Source organism: Leucopleurus acutus (genome assembly GCF_964270905.1).
Source record: "Leucopleurus acutus genome assembly, chromosome: 2".
NCBI lineage: Eukaryota > Metazoa > Chordata > Mammalia > Artiodactyla > Delphinidae > Leucopleurus > Leucopleurus acutus.
The window spans coordinates 90338737-90363047 of record NC_139143.1 but is presented as its reverse complement, the minus strand read 5'-3'; the positions used below and the strand labels follow the sequence as shown (position 1 = coordinate 90363047).

The following is a 24311-nucleotide window of genomic DNA, read 5'->3' as shown; positions in this document are numbered from 1 at the left end:
GAGAAAAATGTCCTTATATAGCTTACCATTTATAAGAACATATTGCTATACAAACTAGTACAATAATACTTGATATGAAGACGGTTATTTGATAAATTCGACCTCTTTGGAATGTCTAGTAACCAGAATATAAGCAAAAAGACAAAGAAAATGTCACAGGTCATGTGAGACTACTTTAGATCTTCACTCTCAAATGTTATACATAAATTCTTTTATAGTAAGAAGTTGGAAGGGAGGAGTTGAACTTATGCCAACCAAGCATGAAGCAAATTAGTAGAGTGTGTTTGCAGAGTTGGCATGTGAACAACACTGAGTGACAGCAAACAGGTTATCAGGAAGAAGGATAATGGAAGAACCTGGGGAAAATTCACAGCTTGGAGGTATCGCAGTATAGTGGTCACATAGCACAGTATCATTTTAAACTTGAGTCCTCAGGAAAAAGATAGGTATATTTACTGTCATATTTTATTTGGGGGCATGAGAAGAGATGAAAGCTGTGGGCCCTTTCCCCAGAGGAATGCACATAGACATAAAAGTGTGGGGGATTTACAAACCCAGTAGAGGTCATACATGGACCCTTAAGTTTAAAACCCATATTCTGGATTTAATTTTAGGATATTGACCTCTATTCTTTGCCTCCTAAAACAAAATTTCAATTTTTTTTCCCTCTAGCATTCCTGTTTCTCATTGTTTATTGCATGAGGACTTTGCGGTAGAGCTTCAGGGTCTGTTTCTATCACAGGGCGAGAAAGAATACAGGTAAGTGTCTAAAAGGAACAGCTAAGTGTATTTTTGTTTTGCTTGGCCTGGTGGGGTTACAGTCAGGTGTTTTCCTAGGATTGACTATTCTTTAAAAGTCATTAAAAAACAAACGGTATTTCTATATATATTGAATACCTTTTGGGCTGTCACTTCCTGACTTCTGAGCTACTGGTTAATGTGAGAAGCCTGACTTCCGGTTAATTTCTGGGTAAACTGCTCTCCCTCCCTCCCTCTCCAGCTCTCAAGTAGCGAATTTAACATCAGCCCAATGGTCATTAACTTGTACTAACTCGTCAACTTTCTCATTCTGTTAGTACGACGAGGTAATGTGTAAAAATGTCTAATGCATGTTAAGTACTCAATAAATGCTAGTTTCCCTTTTATGGGAACTCAGAGAAAGGGCAGAGAAGTCTATATAGGTGGCAGATATTTGTCATGAGTATTGAAAAATAAGTAGGAATTCGCTAGGGGCAAAAAAGAGGTCATATTTAACAGATCAGTATCCTGCATTAGTGTACAGGGGCATGAAGTAATTGCAAGCATTTGGTTCAGTAGTTAGCATATATTTGAGTGGAGACTTCAGAAGATAAGGCTGGCCAGGAAGGCAGGGGCCAGATATAATGTTTTTATATGATATTCTGTGCAGTTTGGAATTTATATATTCTAGATCAATATTTCCCCCCAAGTATAGGCATTCAAGTACCATCTTTACAACTTTTACATAACTGAAAACTGCCTGTACTACTGTATTTCTTAACTGAGTTATGCATGCAGTAAGATGCACAGTTCTTTTAAGTGTTCAACCGGTTGAGTTTTGAGAAAGGTATATACCCATCCTTATAACCAAGATCCCAGTCAAAATATAGAATATTTATTTCCATTACCCCATTAAGTGCCATTGGATCCCTTCTAGTTAATCTCCCCACACACTGTAGCCAATCATTGTTTTGATTCATACTGTATGTATTCTTTTGTATCTGGCTTTTATGTAACAGTATCTGTGAGATTCATCCATGTGGTTGTGTGTATCAGTAATTCATTTTTTTAAAATAAATTTATTTTTTGGCTGCGTTGGGTCTTCGTTGCTGCGCATGGGCGCAGTTGTTGGGTCTTCGTTGCTGCGCATGGGCGCAGTTGCTACTTGTGGTGAGCGGAGGCTGCTCTTCGTTGCGGCGCGCGGGCTTCTCATTGCGGTGGCTTCTCTTTGTTGCAGAGCACGGGCTCTAGGGCATGCAGGCTTCAGTAGTTGTGGCTTGCGGGCTCTACAGCACAGGCTCAGCAGTTGTGGCGCATGGGCTTAGTTGCTCTGCGGCATGTGGGATCTTCCTAGACCAGGGATCGAACCCATGTGTCCTGCATTGGCAGGCGGATTCTTAACCACTGCGCCACCAGGGAAGTCCCCAGTAATTCATTCTTTATTATTGCCCAGTTGAATTCCATTTTATGAATACCATTTTGAATACCATTTATGAAGACCATTTTGTTTCATGTGGTTTTTTGCCATTTCTGTATATCTTCTTTGATGGAGTATCTGTTTAAAATTTTTGCCCATTTTTTAAATTGAAATTTTTAAATGACATAATTGTAGAGTCACAAGCAATTAAAAGAAATATTGACAGTACAGAGAGATCCTCTGTAGACTTTACCTAATGGTAACATTTTGCAAAATTTAGTATAATATCATAACTAGGATATTGATATTTATATTGATAATTCACTGATCTCATTTGTAAAGATAGTTTTACTTGTACTAATTTGTGTGTGTACACATACATTTAGTTCTATACAACTTTATCAAGTGTAGTTTTGTGTATTCACTACAACAGTCAAGATATTGAGTGGTTCCATTACCGGAGGATCCTTCTTGTTGCCCTTTTATAACCACATCCACCTTCCTCGTTTCCCCCTGTTCACCCCTGCCAATCATGAACCTGATCTACAGCTCTAAAATTTTGTCATTTCAGAATGTTACATACATGGAATCATACAGCATGACTTTGGGGGATTTTTGCCTATTTTTAAAATTGAGTTGTCTTTTGTTATTGAGTTGAGAGAGTTCTTTATGTATTCTCTGTAGAAGTCCTTTGGTGGATATATGGATTGTGAATGTTTTCTCCCAATCTGTGGCTTTCACTTTCTTGACTATCTTTTGAGGAGCAGAAGCTTTTCATTTTATGAAGTCCAATTTATCATATTGTTATGGTTTGTGCTTTTTGTGTTCTCTGAGAAATCTTTGCCTACCTCAAAATCATAAAGTTCTCCAGTGGTTTCTTCTAGAAGTTTTATAGTTTTTTTTTTAATGGCTTTTTTGTTTAGTCTATGCTCTACCTCATATTATCAATAATTTGGGGTACCTCAGGAGATTCAAACTGAGGTTCATTTAATTTTTCATATAGTAATGAATGAATGTTATTCAATTGTTTCAGCACCATTTTTTGAAGACTTTCCTTTCCCCGTGGAAACGCTTGTCACCTTTGTTGAAAAATCGGTTGACCACCATGTGTGGGTCTGTTTTTGGACTTGCTAAGCTCTTCCATTGATCTATTTGCCTATCCTGACAAGATCAGATAAGGTTGTGTGAATCCAACTTTCCTTTTCAAGATTGGCTATTCTAGGTCCTTTACATTTCCATATAAAATGTAGAATCGACTTTTAAAATTTCCTCAGAAAACTCAGTTGGGATTTCATTGAACCTATATAGATGAGTTTTGGGAGAACTGACATCAATATTGATCTTCCAGTTCATGAGCATGGTATATTATTTATTTATGACTTTTAAAATTTCAGCATTACGGAATAGTTCTCATTATAGAGTACTGTACCCTTTTGGTTAAATTTAGTCCTCAGTGTTAATGTTTTTTGACACTGTTGTAAGTGGAATTTTTTTTTTGGCTGTACCATGCGGTTTGTGGGATCTTAGTTCCCCAACCAGAGATTGAACCCTGGCCATTGGCAGTGAAAGTGCAGAGTCCTAACCACTCGACCGCCATGGAATTCCCTATAAATGGAATTTTTAAAAAATTCACTTTTCTGTTGTTTTTTGCTAGTACAGTGGTGCCAGTAAGCCTCTAGTACGTGAAGTTGGGATGTTCTCCTTTACACACTACTGGGGGCCCTGAATCATACAGAGATATTGTTCTATGTGGTAGGAAGACGCCGAAGAACTTTATTCAATTTACATTAAAAGAAGCACTATGGAAGTTAGATTAGGAAGTGAAGGCAGTGGAGGCACGGAGCCCACTGAACTAATAGTTGCTATTGAATGCCTACTACGTGGCATATTCTTTACCTCTTATCTTCATAGAATCTGCTGTGAGAGGTTTCAATATCCCTGTTGTATAGACAGATGAGGAAACATTTAGAGAGGTTAGAGAAGAAATCTGAGGTACCATGGTTATGATGTGGCATCACTGGGATTTGAGCCTGGGTCTAACCAACTCCAGGCACACCCACCTTCTCTAAGTGAAAGATGGGTTTGGATTGAAGCCCTGGCAGTGGAGTTGGGTGCACTTAGACTGGAGAACACTTGCTGAAATGGATACGGCACGTTTCCTGGTAGGGTGTTTAAGCATGTTTAAGCATGTTCTTTCCTCCATTTACTCAGCTGGGACAGTGGTCACGGTAGCCCCGATTTCACTCAGTTGTGAGGCCGTGTGTGTGGTGCACTTAGTCTGGCGTTCGGCACGTGGTCAGTGCTCAGGAAATGGTTGCCTAGTTGGGTGTATGGATGATGAGTTTACCATTAAGCAAGACAAGGAAGGAAAGGTAACATCAGTAGAGGATGGCTAACACATACAGCTTTGGACTCATTGTGTCTTATGTATGTATGAAACCAGCTAGCAAAGTGAGTGGGCAGCTCCGAAGAAAGGTCTAAGCTGAAGACAGAAGTTTGAGAACTTGTCTGTAATATTCTTCACACTAGGTAGATGAGGCTGAGAGGTGATCATTATTTTAAAAATAGAAAAAGAATGCTTGAATGTATTTCTTTTAGTCCAGATCTAGAACACTTATTAGGAGGTACTTACTAGAGCTTTAAAAAGCTTGTTTTAGGACAAATAAAATACAGTTCTGCAACACTCAACAAATTAAAAACAAAGCAAAAAATCCAACAAGTACCCTGATAGGTGGTACAGGCTGGAAATTTAAAAAGAAATAGGTGATGTGTCTATGGATGATGACTTCCTTAGCAGACAGCAAGGCATTTAGCCAGAACCCCTGTACTCTGGAGAACGATGTCAGGGAGTACAGCCTTTCCTTCCCCAAAACTGGGTTTTCTTTTCAGGAACTTAAAGTACTTTACATGCTTGAATTAATACCATTATGTTTAACGCTTAACCTAGCTAGGAGACAGGTGTAGCAGAGTAATGCAGGGGAGGTATAAACCAAAGTAGGACTAAGATGCGCATTTTTGGTACCTTGGAGTAAAGCCGCTTTTGCGTGTAGTTCTCTAACTAAACACCAGATGGTACCACTCACCAGCGTTTGACTGACCCTCAGCCATGAGCATTTTTAATGCCCAGTTTATGGGCATTAAAGAAAACTATGATAGTCCCTCGGTAGAACCAGAGGGAACAACCCTTGCTTTGACGTTAATGATGTGGCACACGTTGATATAGAGATGTTGGACATTGTCATCCAGCTCCTGAGTTCATGTTCTCTCCCCTCTCTCTCTCTCTTTTAGCTTTCATTCTCAAGGATATGGGGTCAAAATAGATGGTAATATTCTTTTGTCTGTAGTTGGGTAAAACCAACCAGTTATTTTAGTTCTTTAAATAACTGGTTGTAGTGGGATGTTCAAAATACTTCATTTTTCATACCACTTGAATCTTTGCATGTCTAGGAAACTCCTTGTATGGTTGGTTACTGGGTAGAATTGACATGCAGGTTATTTAACCCAGTGATGAATACTTAGGCTGATGACAGAGAGGCATTTGGGCATGAACCAGACCCATGCAGAAGGACCTCAGGCTCAGCAACCCATGAAGAACTCCACTCAATAAAGCGAGGACTTTTACTAGGTGCTGTAGAGTGTCGTGCACTGCGCTGTATCATAGAAGTAAACCTTGTGTGGAGAGGATATTAACCCTTTGTAATATGTGTAGAAATTACTTTCGCCAGTTTGCCTTTTTTTTTTGCGGTACGTGGGCCTCTCACTGTTGTGGCCTCTCCCGTTGCGGAGCACAGGCTCCGGACGCGCAGTCTCAGCGGCCATGGCTCACGGGGCCAGCCGCTCCGCGGCACGTGGGATCCTCCAGGACCAGGGCACGAACCCGTGTCCCCTGCATCGGCAGGCGGACTCTCAACCACTGCGCCACCAGGGAAGCCCCCCCAGTTTGCCTTTTGTCTTGTAATTTCACCTATAGTATTTTTACTATATGGAAGTTTAATACTTTTATGTAGTCAAATTACTAAATCCTTTCTCAGCTGCAGGATTTTGTCATTCCCTTTTCACTTTAGGATTACAAAATTATTCATCTCCATTTTTTTCCTAGAACATTTACAGTTTCATTCTTTTTTTTTTTAAAGTACATTTGTCTACTTATTTATTTTTGGCTGCGTTGGGTTTTTGTTGCTGCATGCGGGCTTTCTCTAGTTGTGGTGAGCGGGGGCTACTCTTCGTTGTGGTGCTCAGGCTTCTCATTGTGGTAGCTTCTCGTCGCAGAGCACAGGCTCTAGGCGCTCGGGATTCAGTAGTTGTGGCACATGGGCTCAGTAGTTGTGGCTTACGGGCTCTAGAGCGCAGGCTCTGTAGTTGTGGCACACGGGCTTAGTTGCTCCGCGGCATGTGGGATCTTCCAAGACCAGGGCTCGAACCTGTGTCCCCTGCATTGGCAGGTGAATTCTTAACTATTGTGCCACCAGGGAAGTCCTACAGTTTCATTCTTTACATTTTTTGTTCCATCTTGAATTTTTGTGTAAAAGAATGAGGTAGAAATCCAGCTTTATGTTTCTCCATTGCTGCATATATAGATGTGAACCCATATTTCTAAAGTCCCTGTGACACAATTGGGATAAGAGACACACGGAGGTTGGCGAGCAGTCCGATCTGCACATTAGAGTGCTATATTGGATGTGTTCAAGTGCCAGATGCTTCTGTGACTGTAAGACTAACAGTAGGAGATTAAGGCTGATGAAGGTTACTGAGAAAGTGGAGGAACTGAGACTTGGATTTGGCCTTGAATGACCTCTTGCTGGTTTCTTCATCATTATTGTTCATAACCTATGTCCTGGAAAATAATTAATGAATATACTGTAGAAATTATGCTCTTTTTTCATAGTGGAATCAGTATTTGCTTTCTCTATGAGAATATATTTCCACTGCTTTCTCTGTTGATTTACAATTTAATAAATGTAACAAACTTTTTATCCTAAAAGCAGAGAAGCCCACCCAGATTGATTTTAATAAAAATGTAAGTAGAAGCATTTTTGCACTGTGCCTAGCACATAGTTGATGCTCAGTGTGTGTTGTTTTCTTCCCTCTTTCTCCAAATCTTGCCCTTCTCCTGAAAGTCTTTGAGGCGTGGGCTTTAAAACAGATACTATAAAATATTCTTTCAGTAAATGTTTCAAGTACTTGATACACTTTCAACAACAGCAGGAATTTGTTCTTGACTTATTTTCATAAGTAGTAGTACTCCTTAATAGTAGCCAGTACTTTGAATTTTCATGCATTCAAGGCATTTCAGAAATTTTCAGAACTATATGTTCAATATAGTATCCTACTGCAGTAAGAAAAATTAGAAACCAATACATGTTTTTTAAAATTGTGAGCTTGAATGGGAAAACTGTGAGTTTGTATGAGAGGGGCTGGTCCTGTTTTCTTTTTAACTTGACGTTTATGGAATACTTGTCCATTTGGGGCTTGTTATCTTTGCTTCTATGTCCAAGTGAAGCATGGCGTTGAGGGGTCATGACCTGCTCAGGGTTTGTTTTTGAGTTAGGACTCAGACTGTTGTGATGACTGTTGTATATCACAGTACTAATTTAAGAAGTTTGAAAAAGAACAAGAAATTAAACGGAAAGAAAGCAGAAAGAAGGAATTAGTGCAGCTAAAACAATTTAATGAGTTAGAAAGCAGCAAAAAGAGAACTAATAAATAAAACCTAGAAGCTAATTGATGAAGAAAAACAATGAAGGCTCTAATCCACAGTATGAGATATAGATAGTTGCCTACGGATATATTAAAACACATGTGAAATGACATATATAAAAGGTTGTTTGTTGTGATATTGCTTTTAATAGGAAAGAATTGCAAACAACCAAACAACCATCAGGAGGGTCTGGTTAAATAAATAATGGAACATCCTTATAGTGGAAAACTGCAGCTGTGTAAAAAACTGTGCAGCTGTAGGGAAAAAAAAAAAAAAAAATATATATATATATATATATATATATATATATATATATATATATATATATATATGGAAGTCCTTTATGTATATGTTTTTATAGAAGAATCTCCAAGACACTGTTAAGTTTAAAAAAAAAAAAGCAAGCAAGGTATTCAATACCTTGAGTAGAGAAGGAAGAAATAAAATATTATATTGATCTGAATATGCATTAAAACCATCTCTGGAAAGGCAAACAAAAAATTAGTGAAAATGGTTACTTGGGAGGGATGTGAACGGAACATATAAGGAGGGGGTGCTTTTCACTGCCATTTTACACTTTTTGATTGAGTATATTACCTATTTAAACAATTAAAATATGTTATTTTAAAAGCTCTTATTTAACTGATTACATGTTTTTGAGAAGTCGTTTGGGGTAAGGAAAAAATCAGTAGGTTCTGTTTAATTCAGCAATACTTAACTATTATGTACAAAAGGCGAAGCTTAGTTATGAATGAAGAGATCATATATGGTTATAGCCTTCTGGTTGCTGAAAATATAGTTGGGCAGACAGGCAGATACAAGTGTACGACAACTATATACAACAAAAATAGAGAAGCAGTACAATGAACGAACAGGGCAGGGGATGTGCGAAAACCTTGCAAAGGAGGTATGTCTTGAACTAGGTGTGGAGGGACCTGTAGGACTTTGACAGCTGGTGATGGGGTAATGGTGGGCAAATAGGGATAAGGAGGACATCCTTTGGATGGAGGATGGTACACATGCAAAGTCCAGTAGGATGGAGAGTGCGTGGCTTAGTTTGAGGATGGGACAGGGTAGCCATTTCTGGATAGCTGGAGTATAGGTAGTGTTTGTGTGAGCAGGGACTGTCTTGCACTGGGATGCAAGTCTGTATTCAGTCTTTTTTTCTTAGTGGAAAATTGGAAATATATACAAAATTAGGCTAGAATAATACAGCACATGAGCTTCAACAATCACCAATTCATGGCTAATCTTGTTCCATATATACCCTACCCACTCCACCCCCCAACTCCTGCCATATTTGGAAACAGATCCCAGATAATGTCATTTCTTCTGTAAATGTTTCAGTGTGTAGCTCTACAAGATATGAACTCTTTTTTTTTTAACCAGTTGTATTACAGATTTCTAGTAGATTCATAAATGTTATAAATAGTTTATTTTTTGGTAGTTTTTGTTCATTTGCTTAAGTCAAGATCTAAATAAGGTCCACAGATTGCAGTTGACTGATAGGTTTTTTAAGTCTCTTAAGTAGGTTCCCCCCAATCTTTTTTTCTCCCTTGTGATTTATTTGTTGAAGGAATCAAGTTGTTTATCTTAATAGCATTTCCCACTGTTAAGAGTTTGCAGATTACATTCCCTGGTCTAGTTTTATGTGTTCCTCTGTTGTTTGTATTTCCTGTAAATCGGTAATTGGATCCAAGTTTGACCAGATTCAGGTTAGTTTTTGTTTGTTTTGGTTTGGCTTGTTTTTTTTTTTTGTTTTTAAATTTATTTTTGGCTGTGTTGGGTCTTTGTTGCTGCGTGCAGGCTTTCTCTAGTTGCGGAGAGCGGGGGCTACTCTTCATTGTAGTGGCTTCTCTTGTTGTGGAGCACAGGATCTAGGCACGCAGGCTTCAGTAGTTGTGGCACGTGGGCTCAGTAATTGTGGCTTGCAGGCTCTAGAGCGCAGGCTCCGTAGTTGTGGCACACGGGCTTCGTTGCTCCACGGCATGTGGGATCTTCCCGGACCAGGGCTCGAACCTGTGTCCCCTGCCTTGGCAGGCAGATTCTTAACCACTGCGCCACCAGGGAAGTCCGTGGCTTGGTTTTTTTGTTTGTTTGTTTGTTTTTACTTTATGGGAAGTATTATGGCTTCCCACTAGGGACACATAATGTCTGTTTATCTCCTTTTTTCTGATTTTAGCAGTCCTTGCTGATCAGTGTTCCCATGTCAGTTATTCTGTAGAGTTAAAAGAATAAATCTATGAATACCCTCTGGTTACCATGACATCTGTATCCTTTTACTTCTCAGCTCTTACAAATATCCTGTGAGATAAAGATTTTTAAATGTCGTACATATAAGAGTAATTGGTTTCAAGTGACCTTTGAAAGCTGGTATCAAATAATTGTAAGATGTTTTCTTGGGTTAAAACAAATTTATCTCTTGTTTTAATGTATTTTCACAAATTTGATTATTTCTGTTTTATACTTAATTAGGTTATTCTTCCGATGTGTTAGAAGTAAGGCAGAGGGGAAGCAATGGTGTGGAAATATCCCATGGCAGGTAGGAATTATTCATCTGTTTTCAAACCTGACTATTAAGATTGTTTAATCTGTGGGATCACCTGAAAAGACCCTGAAGTCCAGTATAAACTGGTTTTCATTGTACTATCTCTGAAAGACAGTTCTTTTCTTTAAGCATGGTAGACCTTGTTGGGACTCTTAATTCAAAGGACCATTTGGGTCTTAAATATAGTTAGTATCCTGCTATTTAAGGAAAAAATTAAATTTACTTGACTAACTTCAGCATGTTTTTATAGACTGATATCTATTTGATGTTGGTATAAGCTGAGTATAATTCATAAGCTTCTAGAATGTGAGAATTAGGAGAGACCCTACAGAAATCCAGTATATGGGGAGCTAGACTCTACAAGGTCATGAAACTTGTTTTTGTAGGGAGATAGCTTGGACTTAAGATTCTGGATTTGCACCGTGAAACCTTCCTAAAGCCAAAATCAAAGCAAGTATAGGGTACTGTTTAGGTTTTGGGAAAAGTTCATCTTGAGAGAATAGTTTTTCATGAAAAGTATACATTGTGGCTATTGCTATTATTAAAACACTTTGACTTGGTCACTACTGTTCCTTGAGGCCTGGAAAAGCAGTGATCACGGACAGAGAAGGAACCAAGCATTGAAAGTACTGTTAAGAAACGAATTCTTTGTGAGTTTGGCAGTCCTTTCTAGAGGGAGAAATGATCCTAGGAACATTCAGAAAAATTGGACTGCTTTTACTGTGTTTCCATTTCCTCTGAAAAAAGGTATTCTAGATGTTAAGGTTGCTTTAATATTTTATATTAAGATTATTTCCTTTGTCTTTTAGGATCCTAATTCCGAAGAACATTCTGTAACCAGTAAGTCTCAGCATGCCTCTGAGATATCTCGTTATCCTTCCAGCCAGCAGAGAAACCCGTTCAAGGTAATTGACAAGAATCAAGAACCATCCCTCCGGAAGCAGTTCATCAAAGGTGAAGATGAGGAAAAGACAGCTGATAAGAAGCAAAGGGAAAAGAGAGATCCACTCCTGGATCAAAAGAAGGAACAGAAGCCTGAATCTAAGTGCTGGATGGAGGAAGATCTCTCATCTGGCCTGGTGGTAAAGGAAAAACAATCGGCTGTTCAAGAGATGCAGCAAGGGGAGAAGACAGAGTTTCGTAGTGCTGCAAAGGAGCTTGAAGGGGTGCACAAAAGAAACCTATTTGAGATGAAATCCAAACAGGTCCGTGGGAATGAGCTGAGAGAACCGTCTGCATCTCAGGAGAAGTCAAATGGTGAGAGGCATTCTCTCCAAAAAGAATCAGAACCTCCAAGGGAAAAGGAAACTAAGCCTTTGCCTCGAATTGTTCACAGTCAACACCCAATAAGCCAGTCCCTGAAAGGGGGACACCTCAGCAAGGAGCACCCCAAGAGCTGGGAGGCTAGAGAAACAAAGGCAAAGAAGGACGCAAGCACGCAGACCCTCCAGAAAAGTCTGCTCCAGGGCCATTTGCAGGCACAGCCGGAGACCCGGGGCACGCCTGCTCCAAAGGGACCGGCTGCTCAGCCTGCACCGCTGGCCGCAGGGCACCCCCAGGGAGAGATGCGAGACGCCGATACAAGCAGTGGTGACAGTGAGGAAGGTGATGTTGTTTTTTTTTCCTCTAAGCCAGGGAGCCCCTTGCTCTTTGACTTGAATCTAGACTCACAGAAGAAGAAGAACCTTAAATTCCCTGGTCAGAGTGTGCAAAGAAAAATTTCTCCTGACTCAGGCGTTTCCAAGAAGGGAGAACCTTCAGACCCAGAAGCCCAACGTGTGTACCTCACAACACAGCTGAAACAAAAGAAGGTACTACTGACCTGTGTTTTGTTTGTAAGTTTGGAGCATTGCTGTGGGCAGATAAGGGACACCACAAACAAGTTAAATATATTAACGTGAGAAAGGTTTTAGTGGTGAATGTTTGGTTTCTGCCTTTTGCTATGTTTATATTTTCAGGCTTGGTAAGTCACCTGGGTTTAGAAAGAAAAAAGTTTCTGGTTTTCACACATATAGTTAAAAGACCGTGATTTCAGAGTTTTAGCATTTTATGCTTTTTAATCTGAAACTATCTTTCTAATGACTTGAGAGGAGCGACCCATGTTATAGGATCTGTTTTCCAGAGCACATTGGCATCTGTGAACATCCAGGCTCTTCCAGACAAGGGTCAGAAGTTGTTCAAGCAACTTCAGGAGCTGGAGGATGCGCTGAGTGCCCTGGCCCTCTCCCCAGAGCAAGGTAAAAGGGGTTCTGCCCCCAAACCCGCAGTTTGCATGAACTTCAGGAGACGTTCGAGAGGCGTTTCAATAAAGAATAGGTTGACTCATTCACTTGCTCATCTTGTTATCTGTTACTGAGCTTCCTTTATAAGTTATACCTGTGATTTATAAAAACTTCCTCCTATTTCCTGTGGACTCAAGTCTTTTTCCCATTGTTTAAGAAATGGTTTAAATGCTGTGTTCTCTCAGAAGTCTTCCCCAGCTCATGGCGATCCCACCCTCTCTTGACCTCACCTCATGCGTAGAATTCCTTCACTTTTCTGAAGTGTAATCTGTCCTTCCCTTGTTTTTTGAGCAGGCACTAATGAGAAGAGTAACACTCAAGTACCACAGCAGAGTAACTTCACCAAAACGACCACTGATCCTCCCCACTTGGTGCCTCCCAAACCCCTGCAGGGCCGGGATCTCCAGCCTCTGGGTTGTCTAGGACTGAAGGCTGCCCGCCAGGAGGCTGCTGGAGGGTCTGATCAGTGCTGTGGAGGTGAGATCCGAGGCCCTGGCCCTGGTGGGAACCGCTACACGTACGAGTTAAATGCTGCCTCGTAGATACCTTTGTAACCACGAAAAGGGAGAAACCATTCTGAGTTGCCTGTGTGATAAAGCTCGTGATGCTCAGCTAAGTTTATACACAGCGTAATTTAGATCTTTGTGAGGGCGGAGACTGTGTCTGCCCTGTTCAGTGACCTTGCTCACGGTCACTTGATCGGTCCTTGATCGGTCGGCCCGGTGGTCGGCGTATGGGAGTCATCCAGTAAATGTTTGTGAATGCAAACTTGAACTCATATCATGATGAGGGAGGCAGGCCAGTAGATATGTTTATAGTCCTTCTGTGTGTGTGTGTGTGTGTATGTGTGCGCGTGTGCGCGCATGTGCACTGAGGCAGAGCAGGGGACTATGTGACCATGACCAGTAGACTCAGAGAGCAGCACCACCCAATTTAAATGAGTGTTTCCATCCTGAACTCTGCAGAAAACAATGAATTCAGAAGCATCCGCAGAATGAAGATCCCAGGTAGAGCCTCAACTATGTAATATGATTGGTTGGTTTGCTGACCAGGACACAGGACCTCTAGTGGGCTGGCAGCGAGGAGAAAAGCTAAAGCCAGTTTTCCTCCAACTGAGAACTGCTCGAGATATAGGGAGGGAAAAGGAGAGAAAAGAGAAAACAGGAGGAAAGGAGGGAAGAAAGGTTGGAGAGCAGTAGTCAACAAGCGGGTAAGGAATAGATGGGGTGCCAGATGAAGCAAAGGTCTCTCTAAAAGGGCACAGAGAAAACATACTTACGTGTATAAAATAGATAAACAACAGGGACCTACTGTATAGCACAGGGAACTATACTCAATATCTTGTAATAACCTATAATGGAAAAGAATCTGAAAAAGAATAATACACAAAGAATATGTGTGTATGTAACTGAATCACTTTGCTGTACACTTGAAACTAACACAACATTGTAAATTAACTATACTTCCATTAAAAAAAAAAAGAAAAAGTACTTGGTCCAGTGGCACAGCATAGCTGTGCTCCAGACTGTTTGAAGAACATTGCTGTGTGACAGCGTCATTCAGTAATCACCATGGTGATGGAGTTGCCTAGAGAAATTAAGTTATGGTGGATTATTAAGGTAAGAAGTTATGTAATATGTTTAGGAAAGAATTCCATTAAAATACCTTTTCATTTAAAAACATTTTAACATTTAAGTGAATAATTAATTTTTATTTGTCTTAGAAATCTCTTATTTGGATACTTCATCCCTAAACTTGCAACCTGCTAAGGTGCTTGTGTTTATTAATGAACTTCAGTAGAAGTTCTCTGTGTAGAATGAGTGGGCTCCAGCACTCAAGTATTATATTCTCGGTGCTGTGCAGACAGCCTGGGACGCACACTGTAGGGGCTGTCTCTCCCTGTCTGCCTAAACTTCGGCAGACTCCCTGTTGCTCAACCTCTTCTATTGCTGGCTTTTCTTCTTTGCATCCAGCCCCAGGGGTCTTTGTTTTTCTGAAAATTCTCATGGTATTACCTTCTTCCCTGCCACCTCTTCAAAGCTGAAAGAGAAAAAAATATTATGGGTTATCTTATTTTTTATTATACTTTATTTTGTCCTCTATTAGAACACTTGATAATGTGATTTTAAAAAATAATAGACAAACAGAGACTAGGGATAATGAAGCCTGTGAGTCTAGGAGAACCTGGAGGCAGGAATTTTTAGTCCATACAGATCCATCCTCTGGCAAATAATGAATTGCCTTTTTGCAGCTCTGGCCAGAACATAATACTCGCAGCACTTTTAGGTAACCTCGATTTGTACGCAGGCCCTATGAGCCAAGGTCGCCTTCGCGCAGTGTGGCAAATCACAAGCGAAGCCATTGATGAGCTGCATCGATCACTTGAGTCACGTCCTGGCGAGACAGCTGTGGCAGAGGATCCAGCTGGGTTGAAGGTGAGCCAGGAAGGCCCACAGGGCAGAGTGTCTCATAACAGTATTCCAGCGCCCACGAGGAGGGGGATCAACTACTGTGAACGTGCCCATCAGAGTGCCATTCTGACATATCTTTTCTACAAATAATGTTCAAGTGGCTTCCCTTGCAGTATTTTCTTTTTTTCTGTTTAGCAGTGAGAAGAAAAAAACAACAGTTTTTTTTTTCTTCTTAAAGTCGTACAGTTATATATGTCTGTAGCAGTAACAGATCCATTTATTGAGCTTCAATAGGCGCCACAAGGTTGCAAAGGAATTGCTGCTCTTAGTGGACTAGTTGGGGTGAAAGTGCATGTACAACCTATGTAAGACAACTAGACAATGACTGTAAGACAGAAAACGTGCATTGTCGTGTACTGTGGACTCTATGCAAAGTACAAAGGGATTCGAAATAAAGGAAAAGTTACTCTAGGTCAGCACTATTATTTGTGCCTTAAAGAAACCGCAAGCCTAGAGACAGGATAGAAACCAAATACTCCAGTTAGAGGGAGTGGTGCTCAGAGGGAAGATACAGAGATTGGTATTAGTAAGTGATGATCAGGTGACATCAGTGCCTGAGCTGGGAGCAGCAGGTGATGTAACTAAGCAGGAAGAGTCCCTTGCTGTGGAGCCTGGCATTGGTGAAGCAACTTAGACTGGAATGGCTCAAGAGATACTATGGAATCACTGTAGAATTTTGAGCAGAGATGTTTTGTGAAGGTTTTTTATGTCACAGAGTTCAAGATGAAGTGGAGGAAGGAAAGACTAGAAGGTGGGCCCCCAGTTAAAGGGCTATCAATTTATGACTAGCAGTGCGGACCGGGACATTGCCCACAGAGAGGAGAGGCACATTTAAGAGATAATGAGGAAGAGCCAGTGGAATGGCTGGTAAAAGTCGGGTGGCCAGTCAGAGGTCTTGGCTGCAAACAGTAGAAACTGACTTGGGCTGATTAAGCAGACAAAGCAGGACTCTCACTTGAGAGCGAGAGAGGCGGCTCTTGATAGACATGCTGGGCAACTGGCATCAATGACAACTGTCCGGGGCAGACCAGGACGTGTGGTGAGAGGGAGGAGTCCAGGACTCCAAGGCGAAACGAGCGGCTGATCTGACAACTAGAATATCGGGAGGGTCACTTAGAGAAAATAAACAAGTAGAGTATGGCGTCCATGTGGCCAGGCTGCTGCATAGCCTCTCATCAGGAACTGGTACTTAACTTTCAATTATTACCTTTGTCAGATCCCTTTGCTGCCGCACCAGAAGCAGGCATTAGCCTGGCTGCTATGGCGGGAAGGTCAGAAGCCACGAGGAGGAATCCTGGGTGAGTCTGGTGTTGGGCTAAGAGCCAACAAATGCAGTGCTTCGTTCCGTCCTCTCAACTCTGGGTAGGTACTCCAATGCCCCATCTGACAGATGAGGAGACTGCGGTGTGGGGAGTTTAAGCCACGTGCTCCAGAGTACACAGCCATAGGATCAGTCAGGTCTTGGTTGCAGGCAGTAGAGACTGGCTGTGGCTGATGAAGCAGAGGGAGGGTTTATTCTGTGGTGGCCCACAGAACCTCTGGGAGATGTGGAGGGCCGGGCTGGACTTCTAGGAGCAATGGCCGAAGCCAAGTCACCAACGGAGTGTCCTGTAAGAGCCGTCATGGCTGCTCTGCGCCATCGAGCAGCAGGAGAAAGCACTGCCGCCCCCAAATCAAACCCTGCCGTCTCCAACCTTTCCTGCAGAAAGCGTTCCACGGGGAGCCTCTTTTCTGAAGTTACTCACATCTGAATCGAAGTCTGGTGTGAGTGTAAGTGCTCTGTAGAGCCAGGTCATGCTGCCGGTGCCTTAGCTGCAGAAGAGGCAGGAAGTAAGTTTTCCAGGCTCTGCTTTGCAGACTCGTCACGCTAAAGTTTTCCAAGGTGCTCAACTTCCAGAAAGCATGACAGATGTCCACTATGGCTAGTAAGTGGCTGTGTCTGGGTCTCCAAGACCACCTCCAGGTTGGATGGTTTGCTAGGATGCACAGCATATAGTCATATTCGTGGGTGTAATTTATTACAGTCAAATAAATTGAATAATAATTGAGCGATTTGATTTGATATAGGTCAAAATTAGCAAAGGAAGAAGGCACTTGGGGCAAAGTCCAAGGGAAACCAGGTTCAAGTTCCAGAGGCCTGTCCCAGTGGAGTCACTCAGTGTGTGCTTAAGTCTTCCACATGTAAAATGTTGCCAACCAGGAAAGCTTGTTAGTGATTCGGTACCCAGGGTGTTTACTGGGGGCTGGTCACATAGGCAGCTTCAGTCTGGCAGGTACTGAAATTTCAGATTCCAGAAGGAAAGCAGGTGTTCAGCATAAACTGTACTATTGGTACAAGCAGTTTAGGCACAGTGAGCCACTCTTACCCAGTCTGGGAATGGGGGGACCCCTCCTGAAATCCAAGTTCCCAGATGCCAGCCAAGGGCCAGCCTTGTAAGCTGACCTTCCAAAGGAGAGTAGTCAGCTGCTGTGTTAGCTCTGCACAGTGGCAGAACCAGACTTTGAACCAGAGCCCATGCTGTGACATTTTACTTCTGCTTACGTCAGAATGAGTATTTAAACTGTTAAAAAGGGGATAATAATATTTTATAGGGTATAAATAGTAAATTGGATAAGCTCAGTAACCGGCACAATGATGGTACCCAAGAACTGCTAGTTTATGACCTTCTTTGATGAATAAGTTAAGGGGATGGAGGACTGTCTTGAGTTAACTCTTTTTTTTTTTTTTTTTTTTTTTTTGCTGTACGCGGGCCTCTCACTGTTGTGGCCTCTCCCGTTGTGCTCCGGACGCACAGGCTCATCGGCCATGGCTCATGGGCCCAGCCGCTCCGCGGCATGTGGGATCTTCCCGGACCGGGGCACGAACCTGTGTCCCCTGCATCGGCAGGCGGACTCTCAACCACTGCGCCACCAGGGAAGCCCTTGAGTTAACTCTTAACTCCAAAAGTGTAGTAGTAAAGTGGGTGGTAGGCTATATCTACTGGACCTTTTTGCTTTTGCAGGGAAATAAATAAGACTAGGCAACATCATCAAACTGAGGGAGATATCAATGAATGTACTGGATAAGTAACAATATAACACGGAGACTCGAATAAGATCTAAATAATAAGTTTTAAATTTTACAAAAGTCCTAGTAAATGTCTTTGACCTAGGTCGCAAAATAAATAACAAGAGTTAGTGTTCATTTTAATAAGAAAGACAAAGGCTTCAATAGAGGAGGCAAAGCATGGTGACTGGAATGGCACTGACAGCAGACGACCAGGGCTGGTGTCTGCCCGGGGCTGCTTCTCTTGAAGCTGAGCTGATTCTTTGCCCTAAATAGTTACCTCTCGTATTTGTGTTTTTATTTTCCAGCGGATGATATGGGGTTAGGAAAAACCCTCACAATGATTGCACTCATCCTGACCCAGAAGAACCAAGAGAAAAACAAAGAAAAGGACAAAACCACGGCTTTGGCTTGGCTTTCCAAAAATGGTATTCAAAAACCTGCTGTTTCCTAAATCATGTGAGGCAGCGGAGAGTGGAGATTTTTCAGCCATGAAAGGATGCCTTTGGTCATATTTAATTTATTGGAAAACTAGCATTAGACTACTTTCCTATAGTATCATTTCTGACACCGAATACACTAACTAGAAGTAATCATTTTTTCCTTTTAATGTAAGGTTAGCTTGACCTGTGATTAGGAACAATTTCATGGAGAAAGCTAAGGCTCCAGAAAACTTAGTTTAAACCTAATGATTATTTTTGTTAATGTTGAGGATATAACTATAGGATAGATCCAAATTAGTTAATATATTATTTTTTAAAAGAAGATCTGTGACAAATTCAGATTTTAGCCATCATAGCAGACACTGTTTTCCATGTTTCTGAACTACCAGAAGTTTCCAGATTCTAGACAATTTCTCTTATTTCAACCTCTGTTTTTAAAATGTAGTAACTGTATAAGTACCTTAAAGGTCCTGTGTATTATGTACAGCCAACACCACGTAAATTGCCATGTACACATGTACATTTCTCAGTTGGTTAGATAGTTAAGGAATCTGTGGCCATCTGCTCTCAGGGCCTCTAGTGACCACTGTTGCAGCTGGACCCTGTGTCCCTGTGTGTAGTAGCAGCATGTGCGCACCTTCACACACACAAGGGATGGGGGGCAGTGGTACAAATACTCCGGCACTAACTGGTTCCAAAGTAATGTTCGCTTGACCTAGGGAATTTTGCACTTATACTTTAATGTGAACGTAATTAAGTTATGCTTTTCAGAGAAAAGTAATAATACTCCCTTGTAATGAATCAACTCAGGATGAGTTAGGAAATGATCCAGCTTCTACATTCTGGCCACTGTGAAAGCACATTGGGCTTTTTTGGGTTTTTAAAGGGAAGTCATGTGCTACCCACTTTCCTCGCCCTTTAGCCTCTCTCTCTTCCACTTTTGTAGGGGAAAATAAATAATGGTTTTGAGTTAAAAGATTATTTCTTCCGTTTTCTATTCTACTTCATGCATACTTCATTTTATTGCACTTCACTTTATTGCACTTCACAGATACTGTTTTTTACAAATTGAGGGTTTGTGTCAACCCTGTGTTGAGCAAGTCTTTTGGCGCCATTGTTCCAACAGCATTTGCTCGCTTCGCGTCTCCATGTCACATTTTGGTAATTCTTTCAATACTTCAAACCATCCACCAGTAAAAAGATTACGACTTGCTGGAGGCTCAGATGATGTTAGCATTTTTAAGCAATGAAGTATTTTCAAATTAAGCTATGCACCTTTTTTAAAAAACGTAATGCTATTGCACACTTAACAGACTATAGTGTAGTGTAAACATACCTTTTATATGCACTGGGAAACGAGAAAGTTTGTGTGACTCACTTTATTGTGATACTCACTTTATTGCTGTGGTCTGGATCCAGACCCGCAATATCTCCAAGGTATAAGCTATGTGTAGAAATAGAAGCAGCAGTTGTTAAAAATATTGATTGAAGGAATAAATGTCAGTCAAGGGAAAGAGGTAATGCCTTTAAGAAGTTAAAACTATTTAATGAATGTAACGAGGTGTTGATTTTCTTTTCCCCTCTCAAGACTCCTCTGAGTTCACTTCCCATGGAACACTAGTCATCTGTCCTGCTTCCCTGATCCATCATTGGAAAAGTGAGGTGGAGAAACGTGTGAGCAGCAACAAACTAAGAGTCTATCTGTATCATGGACCAAACCGGGATCAACATGCAAAAGTGTAAGTGCAGAAATATTGCAGTCAGTATGAGGTGCTCAGCGTCTTGGCTCAGGGGGCCTTTTTTTTTTTTTTTGCGGTACGCAGTCCTCTCACTGTTGTGGCCTCTCCTGTTGCGGAGCACGGGCTCCGGACGCGCAGTCTTAGTGGCCATGGCTCATGGGCCCAGCCGCTCCGCGGCATGTGGGATCTTCCCGGACCGGGGCACGAACCCGCATCCCCTGCATCGGCAGGCGGACTCTCAACCACTGTGCCACCAGGGAAGCTCCCAAATAGATTTTTATCAAAAGTATTTATTGAAGTTCTCTCAGGTACACAATATTAAGCTTCCTTGGAAAAAGAATTGCGCTTTTCATCAAGAATCTTTACATGTAAAGAGTATAGGTGAGGTAAACTGAAAGTGTACAACATGTATCTTTATGCCCAAATGTCAAAGCTAGATGAATGGGTTTTCACAAATCCATTACAGAATGAGGAGGAGAAAACACCATTGCTGTAAGATGAACAGTACTTCAAGGGTTTCTTACTTCATTGGGACTTTAGTGTCATCTATGTCAAATTAACTAAATATTAACTTCCAACCCTGCCCGGCTTTCTGTTCTTGCCAGATCACTTCAAGCTTAATATGACCCCACCAGAGATGATCTTTTCTGACTTGGCTGGGAACAGGGAGGCTGTTCTAGTTATAGCGAATAATCTGTAAAAACGACCAGTGGTAAGCAATAAGGAAGTCAGGTGTATAAAATTTACCTCTCCAGAGTCATGTGTGTGTGAATTAAGGACATAAATTAATGAGTTCTGCTGTCTGTCCTTCCAGCCGTAGGCATTTTTGTGAAGGAACCAATTCTGTCTCACATTGTCAGAGTCGTGGCGGGATGGTTTAACTTTTGCTCTGTGTTATATCTATGCAGCCTCTCCACATATGACATCGTGGTCACTACCTACAGCCTTCTGGCCAAGGAGATTCCCACAAAGAAGGAAGAGGGAGAGATGCCAGGTGCAAACCTCAGTGTGAAGGTGAGGCGTGGGTGCTGCCAGGGAAGTAGGGTTGGAACCACGGATCGTTTAATAGGAGTCTTTTCACAGCATTAGAGATGGCAAAGGTACCCTCCCATAAGGTCATGAACATTCGAACTGTTCCACCTGTGGAAACAGAGAGTTCTTTCCTCTGTCCCTTCTCTTTTAACTCTAGACAACCTCCTCAGCAATAAAGGTGGAGATGGTACAGTAGTTTGCTGTGTTTTGGAAACAATAACTACATTGCAGTTGCGGTGGTGGTCATATCTCATGAATAAAGGAAAGCTTCACTTGTTACAGTGTTTATTTGAGAGTTCTGGGGGTATATTCTCAGGATGTGTTTTATATTTCGTGTTAGGACTAGTATTTTTATAGGAAGCCATTATTCCCTGCTTTCCTCCACTTTCTAGGAAAAGAGGTTGCAAATAATAAGGCTACAGTGGGCCAGAGGCTAAATGATAACCAGGGGAAAAAACCTGAATGTTTGTTGCTGTGTCCAGGGTAGTCTCAGTTACGTAGAGTAGAGGCTTTATTGCATAGATATTGTGGGCTTTTTCCCTCTGAAAATGCAGTGTTGTCCCAAGAACTACTCTTTTGCATATGCTTTTATTCTTAGTACAATAGGATATTCACAGCTTTCTGTATTTGGGGAGATCTCTAGAACGCTTCTCTATCTCATGACCAACTCTGCCTTCTCTTGGATGAATAACTTTTCAGATTCCTCAGTAATTCCTCTTAGCTTTGAGGCTAAAACCCTCATCCCTTTAAATGATATATTAGGCCTTTTACAGTCTTGCCCTGCCTGTGTGGCCTTCTTCCCCCACACCCCAGCCCTCCCAGTGGCACCCCATGCTCAGCTGTACCAAAGATCTGTCCTGCTCTTGTGCCTTTGTTCTCCCTCTGAATGGAATGCTTTGCCTCCCCCTCTGGTTAAGTGCATCTCCTAGCACCTTGTGCTTGCTTATGTCACCGTGCACCCCTTTAATTCCCCAAATATTGAGTATCTGCTGATGCCAGAATCTTGGCTCTCTGTGCACCGATGTCGAATAGAAGTACGGAGACAGAGTTTGGAGGAGAAAAGAAAGGGTAGTCTTATTCTTTGCCAGGCAAAGAGGGAACACAGCAGGCCAGCACCTCAAAAACGCCCCCCCCCCCCAATCCCTGGGGAACCAGGAGAAGTCTTATAGGTGGGGCTCACAGTCTGGGGTAGGTGATAAGGATCAAAGTAGTGAAGGTCTTGCATTTTTCTTCTTCCTGCATTATTTCAAAACAGTCACAGCTGGCATCAGGCAACCTGGTAATTGGGTCCATTCTTCTTCTCTGGGTTATCCACCTGCAACCTTCTTTCTGAAATGCAGAAGGCTACAAGGGGTGATTTGCTACAAGGGAGTGTAGGGAGTGTGAACACCAGGTACAGGATGTAATTCACATGGAGATGGAGAGTGTTAGGTGCAGGATGTAATTCACACAGTCAGAGAGTGTTAGGGGTTAGCTTTGTGAAGGACAAATCTAGTTACAGACACTACAGATTAGTAACAGTTAAAATAAAACTAGGATTGGTTAACTCTTTCAGGCCAGTTTATGCTCCTTCTCCACCCTGTTCATTGTTCCCTTTATTTTCCTTGTTATCAGGAGAGGAAAAACCTCATTTCTATTTTTGTTGTAACACTACCCCATGCCAGATGCTATTTCAGGTATTAGGGATACTGCAGTGAACAAGACCAACTAGATTCCTACTGTCCTGTATTGAATTATCCAGTGGGGTTTACTATATATACATTGTGTGTAATGATCTTTGTGCTTGTTTTATTTTTTCTTCCCTGCTAGATTGTGAGCTCCTTGAGAGTAGGAAATGTTCTTTGTGTCTGGCTTAGTATTTTATATATAAAAGTAGACTTATGTATATACCACATCTTCTTTATCCATTCCTCTGTTGATGGACATTTAGGCTGCTTCCATGTCCTGGCTATTGTAAATAGTGCTGCACTGGACATTGTGGTGCATGTATCTTTTTGAATTATGGTTTTCTCCAGATATATGCCCAGGAGTAGGATTGCTGGATCATGGCAACTCTATTTTTAGTTTTTTAAGGAACCTCCATACTGTTCTCCATAGTAGCTGTATCAATTTACATTCCCACCAAGAGTGTAGGAGGGTTCCCTTTTCTCCACACCCTCTGCAGCATTTGTTGTTCGTAGACTTTTTGATGATGGCCATTCTGACGGGTGTGAGGTGATACCTCATTGTAATTTTGATTTGCATTTCTCTGATAATTAGTGATGTTGACCGTCTTTTCATGTGCCTCTTGGCCATCTGTATGTCTTCTTTGGAGAAATGTCTATTTAGATCTTCCAGCCATTGTTTGATTGGGTGGTTTGTTTTCTTGATATTGAGCTGCCTGAGCTGTTTGTATATTTTGGAGATTAATCCCTTGTCAGTCGCTTTGTAAATATTTTCTCCCATTCTGTGGGTTGTCTTTTCATTTTGTCTATGGTTTCCTTTGCTGCGCAAAAGCTTTTTTAAGTGTTGTTACGTCCCATTTGTTTATTTTTGTTTTTCTTTTCATGGCTCTAGGAAGTGGATCAAAAAAGAGCTTGCTGAGGTTTATGTCAGAGAATGTTCTGCCTAGTTTTCCTCTAAGAGTTTGATAGTGTTCAGTCTTACATTTATGACTTTAATCCATTTTGAGTTTATTTTTGTGTATGGTGTTAGAAAGTGTTCTAATTTCATTCTTTTATATGTAGCTGTCCAACCACTCTTGGTTTCTTAAGCTTATTTCTTATTTCAGTGTACCTGATCTAAGCCCTCAGACTTGAAGGTAAGAGCGGGTCTTCGATACCTGCTTGTTATTTTCCCTTATCTTCTTGATGACATGCACGTTTTCCCATACTCCTATTGAATTTCACCTGTGTTTC

General features: G+C 41.4%; 1 protein-coding gene across 1 annotated transcript in view; it reads left to right on the top strand.

Moving 5' to 3' along the window:
- Nucleotides 1-24311, top strand: part of TTF2 (transcription termination factor 2) — a 42357-nt gene that overhangs the window by 1907 nt on the left and 16139 nt on the right. Inside the window, exons 3-12 of the mRNA XM_082833277.1 lie at nucleotides 673-759; nucleotides 10329-10395; nucleotides 11211-12212; nucleotides 12524-12638; nucleotides 12978-13160; nucleotides 14991-15118; nucleotides 16371-16452; nucleotides 18509-18628; nucleotides 20232-20382; nucleotides 21291-21396. Coding sequence (XP_082689403.1) covers nucleotides 673-759; nucleotides 10329-10395; nucleotides 11211-12212; nucleotides 12524-12638; nucleotides 12978-13160; nucleotides 14991-15118; nucleotides 16371-16452; nucleotides 18509-18628; nucleotides 20232-20382; nucleotides 21291-21396 — 2041 coding nt within the window. The remainder of the gene's footprint in view (nucleotides 1-672; nucleotides 760-10328; nucleotides 10396-11210; nucleotides 12213-12523; nucleotides 12639-12977; nucleotides 13161-14990; nucleotides 15119-16370; nucleotides 16453-18508; nucleotides 18629-20231; nucleotides 20383-21290; nucleotides 21397-24311) is intronic.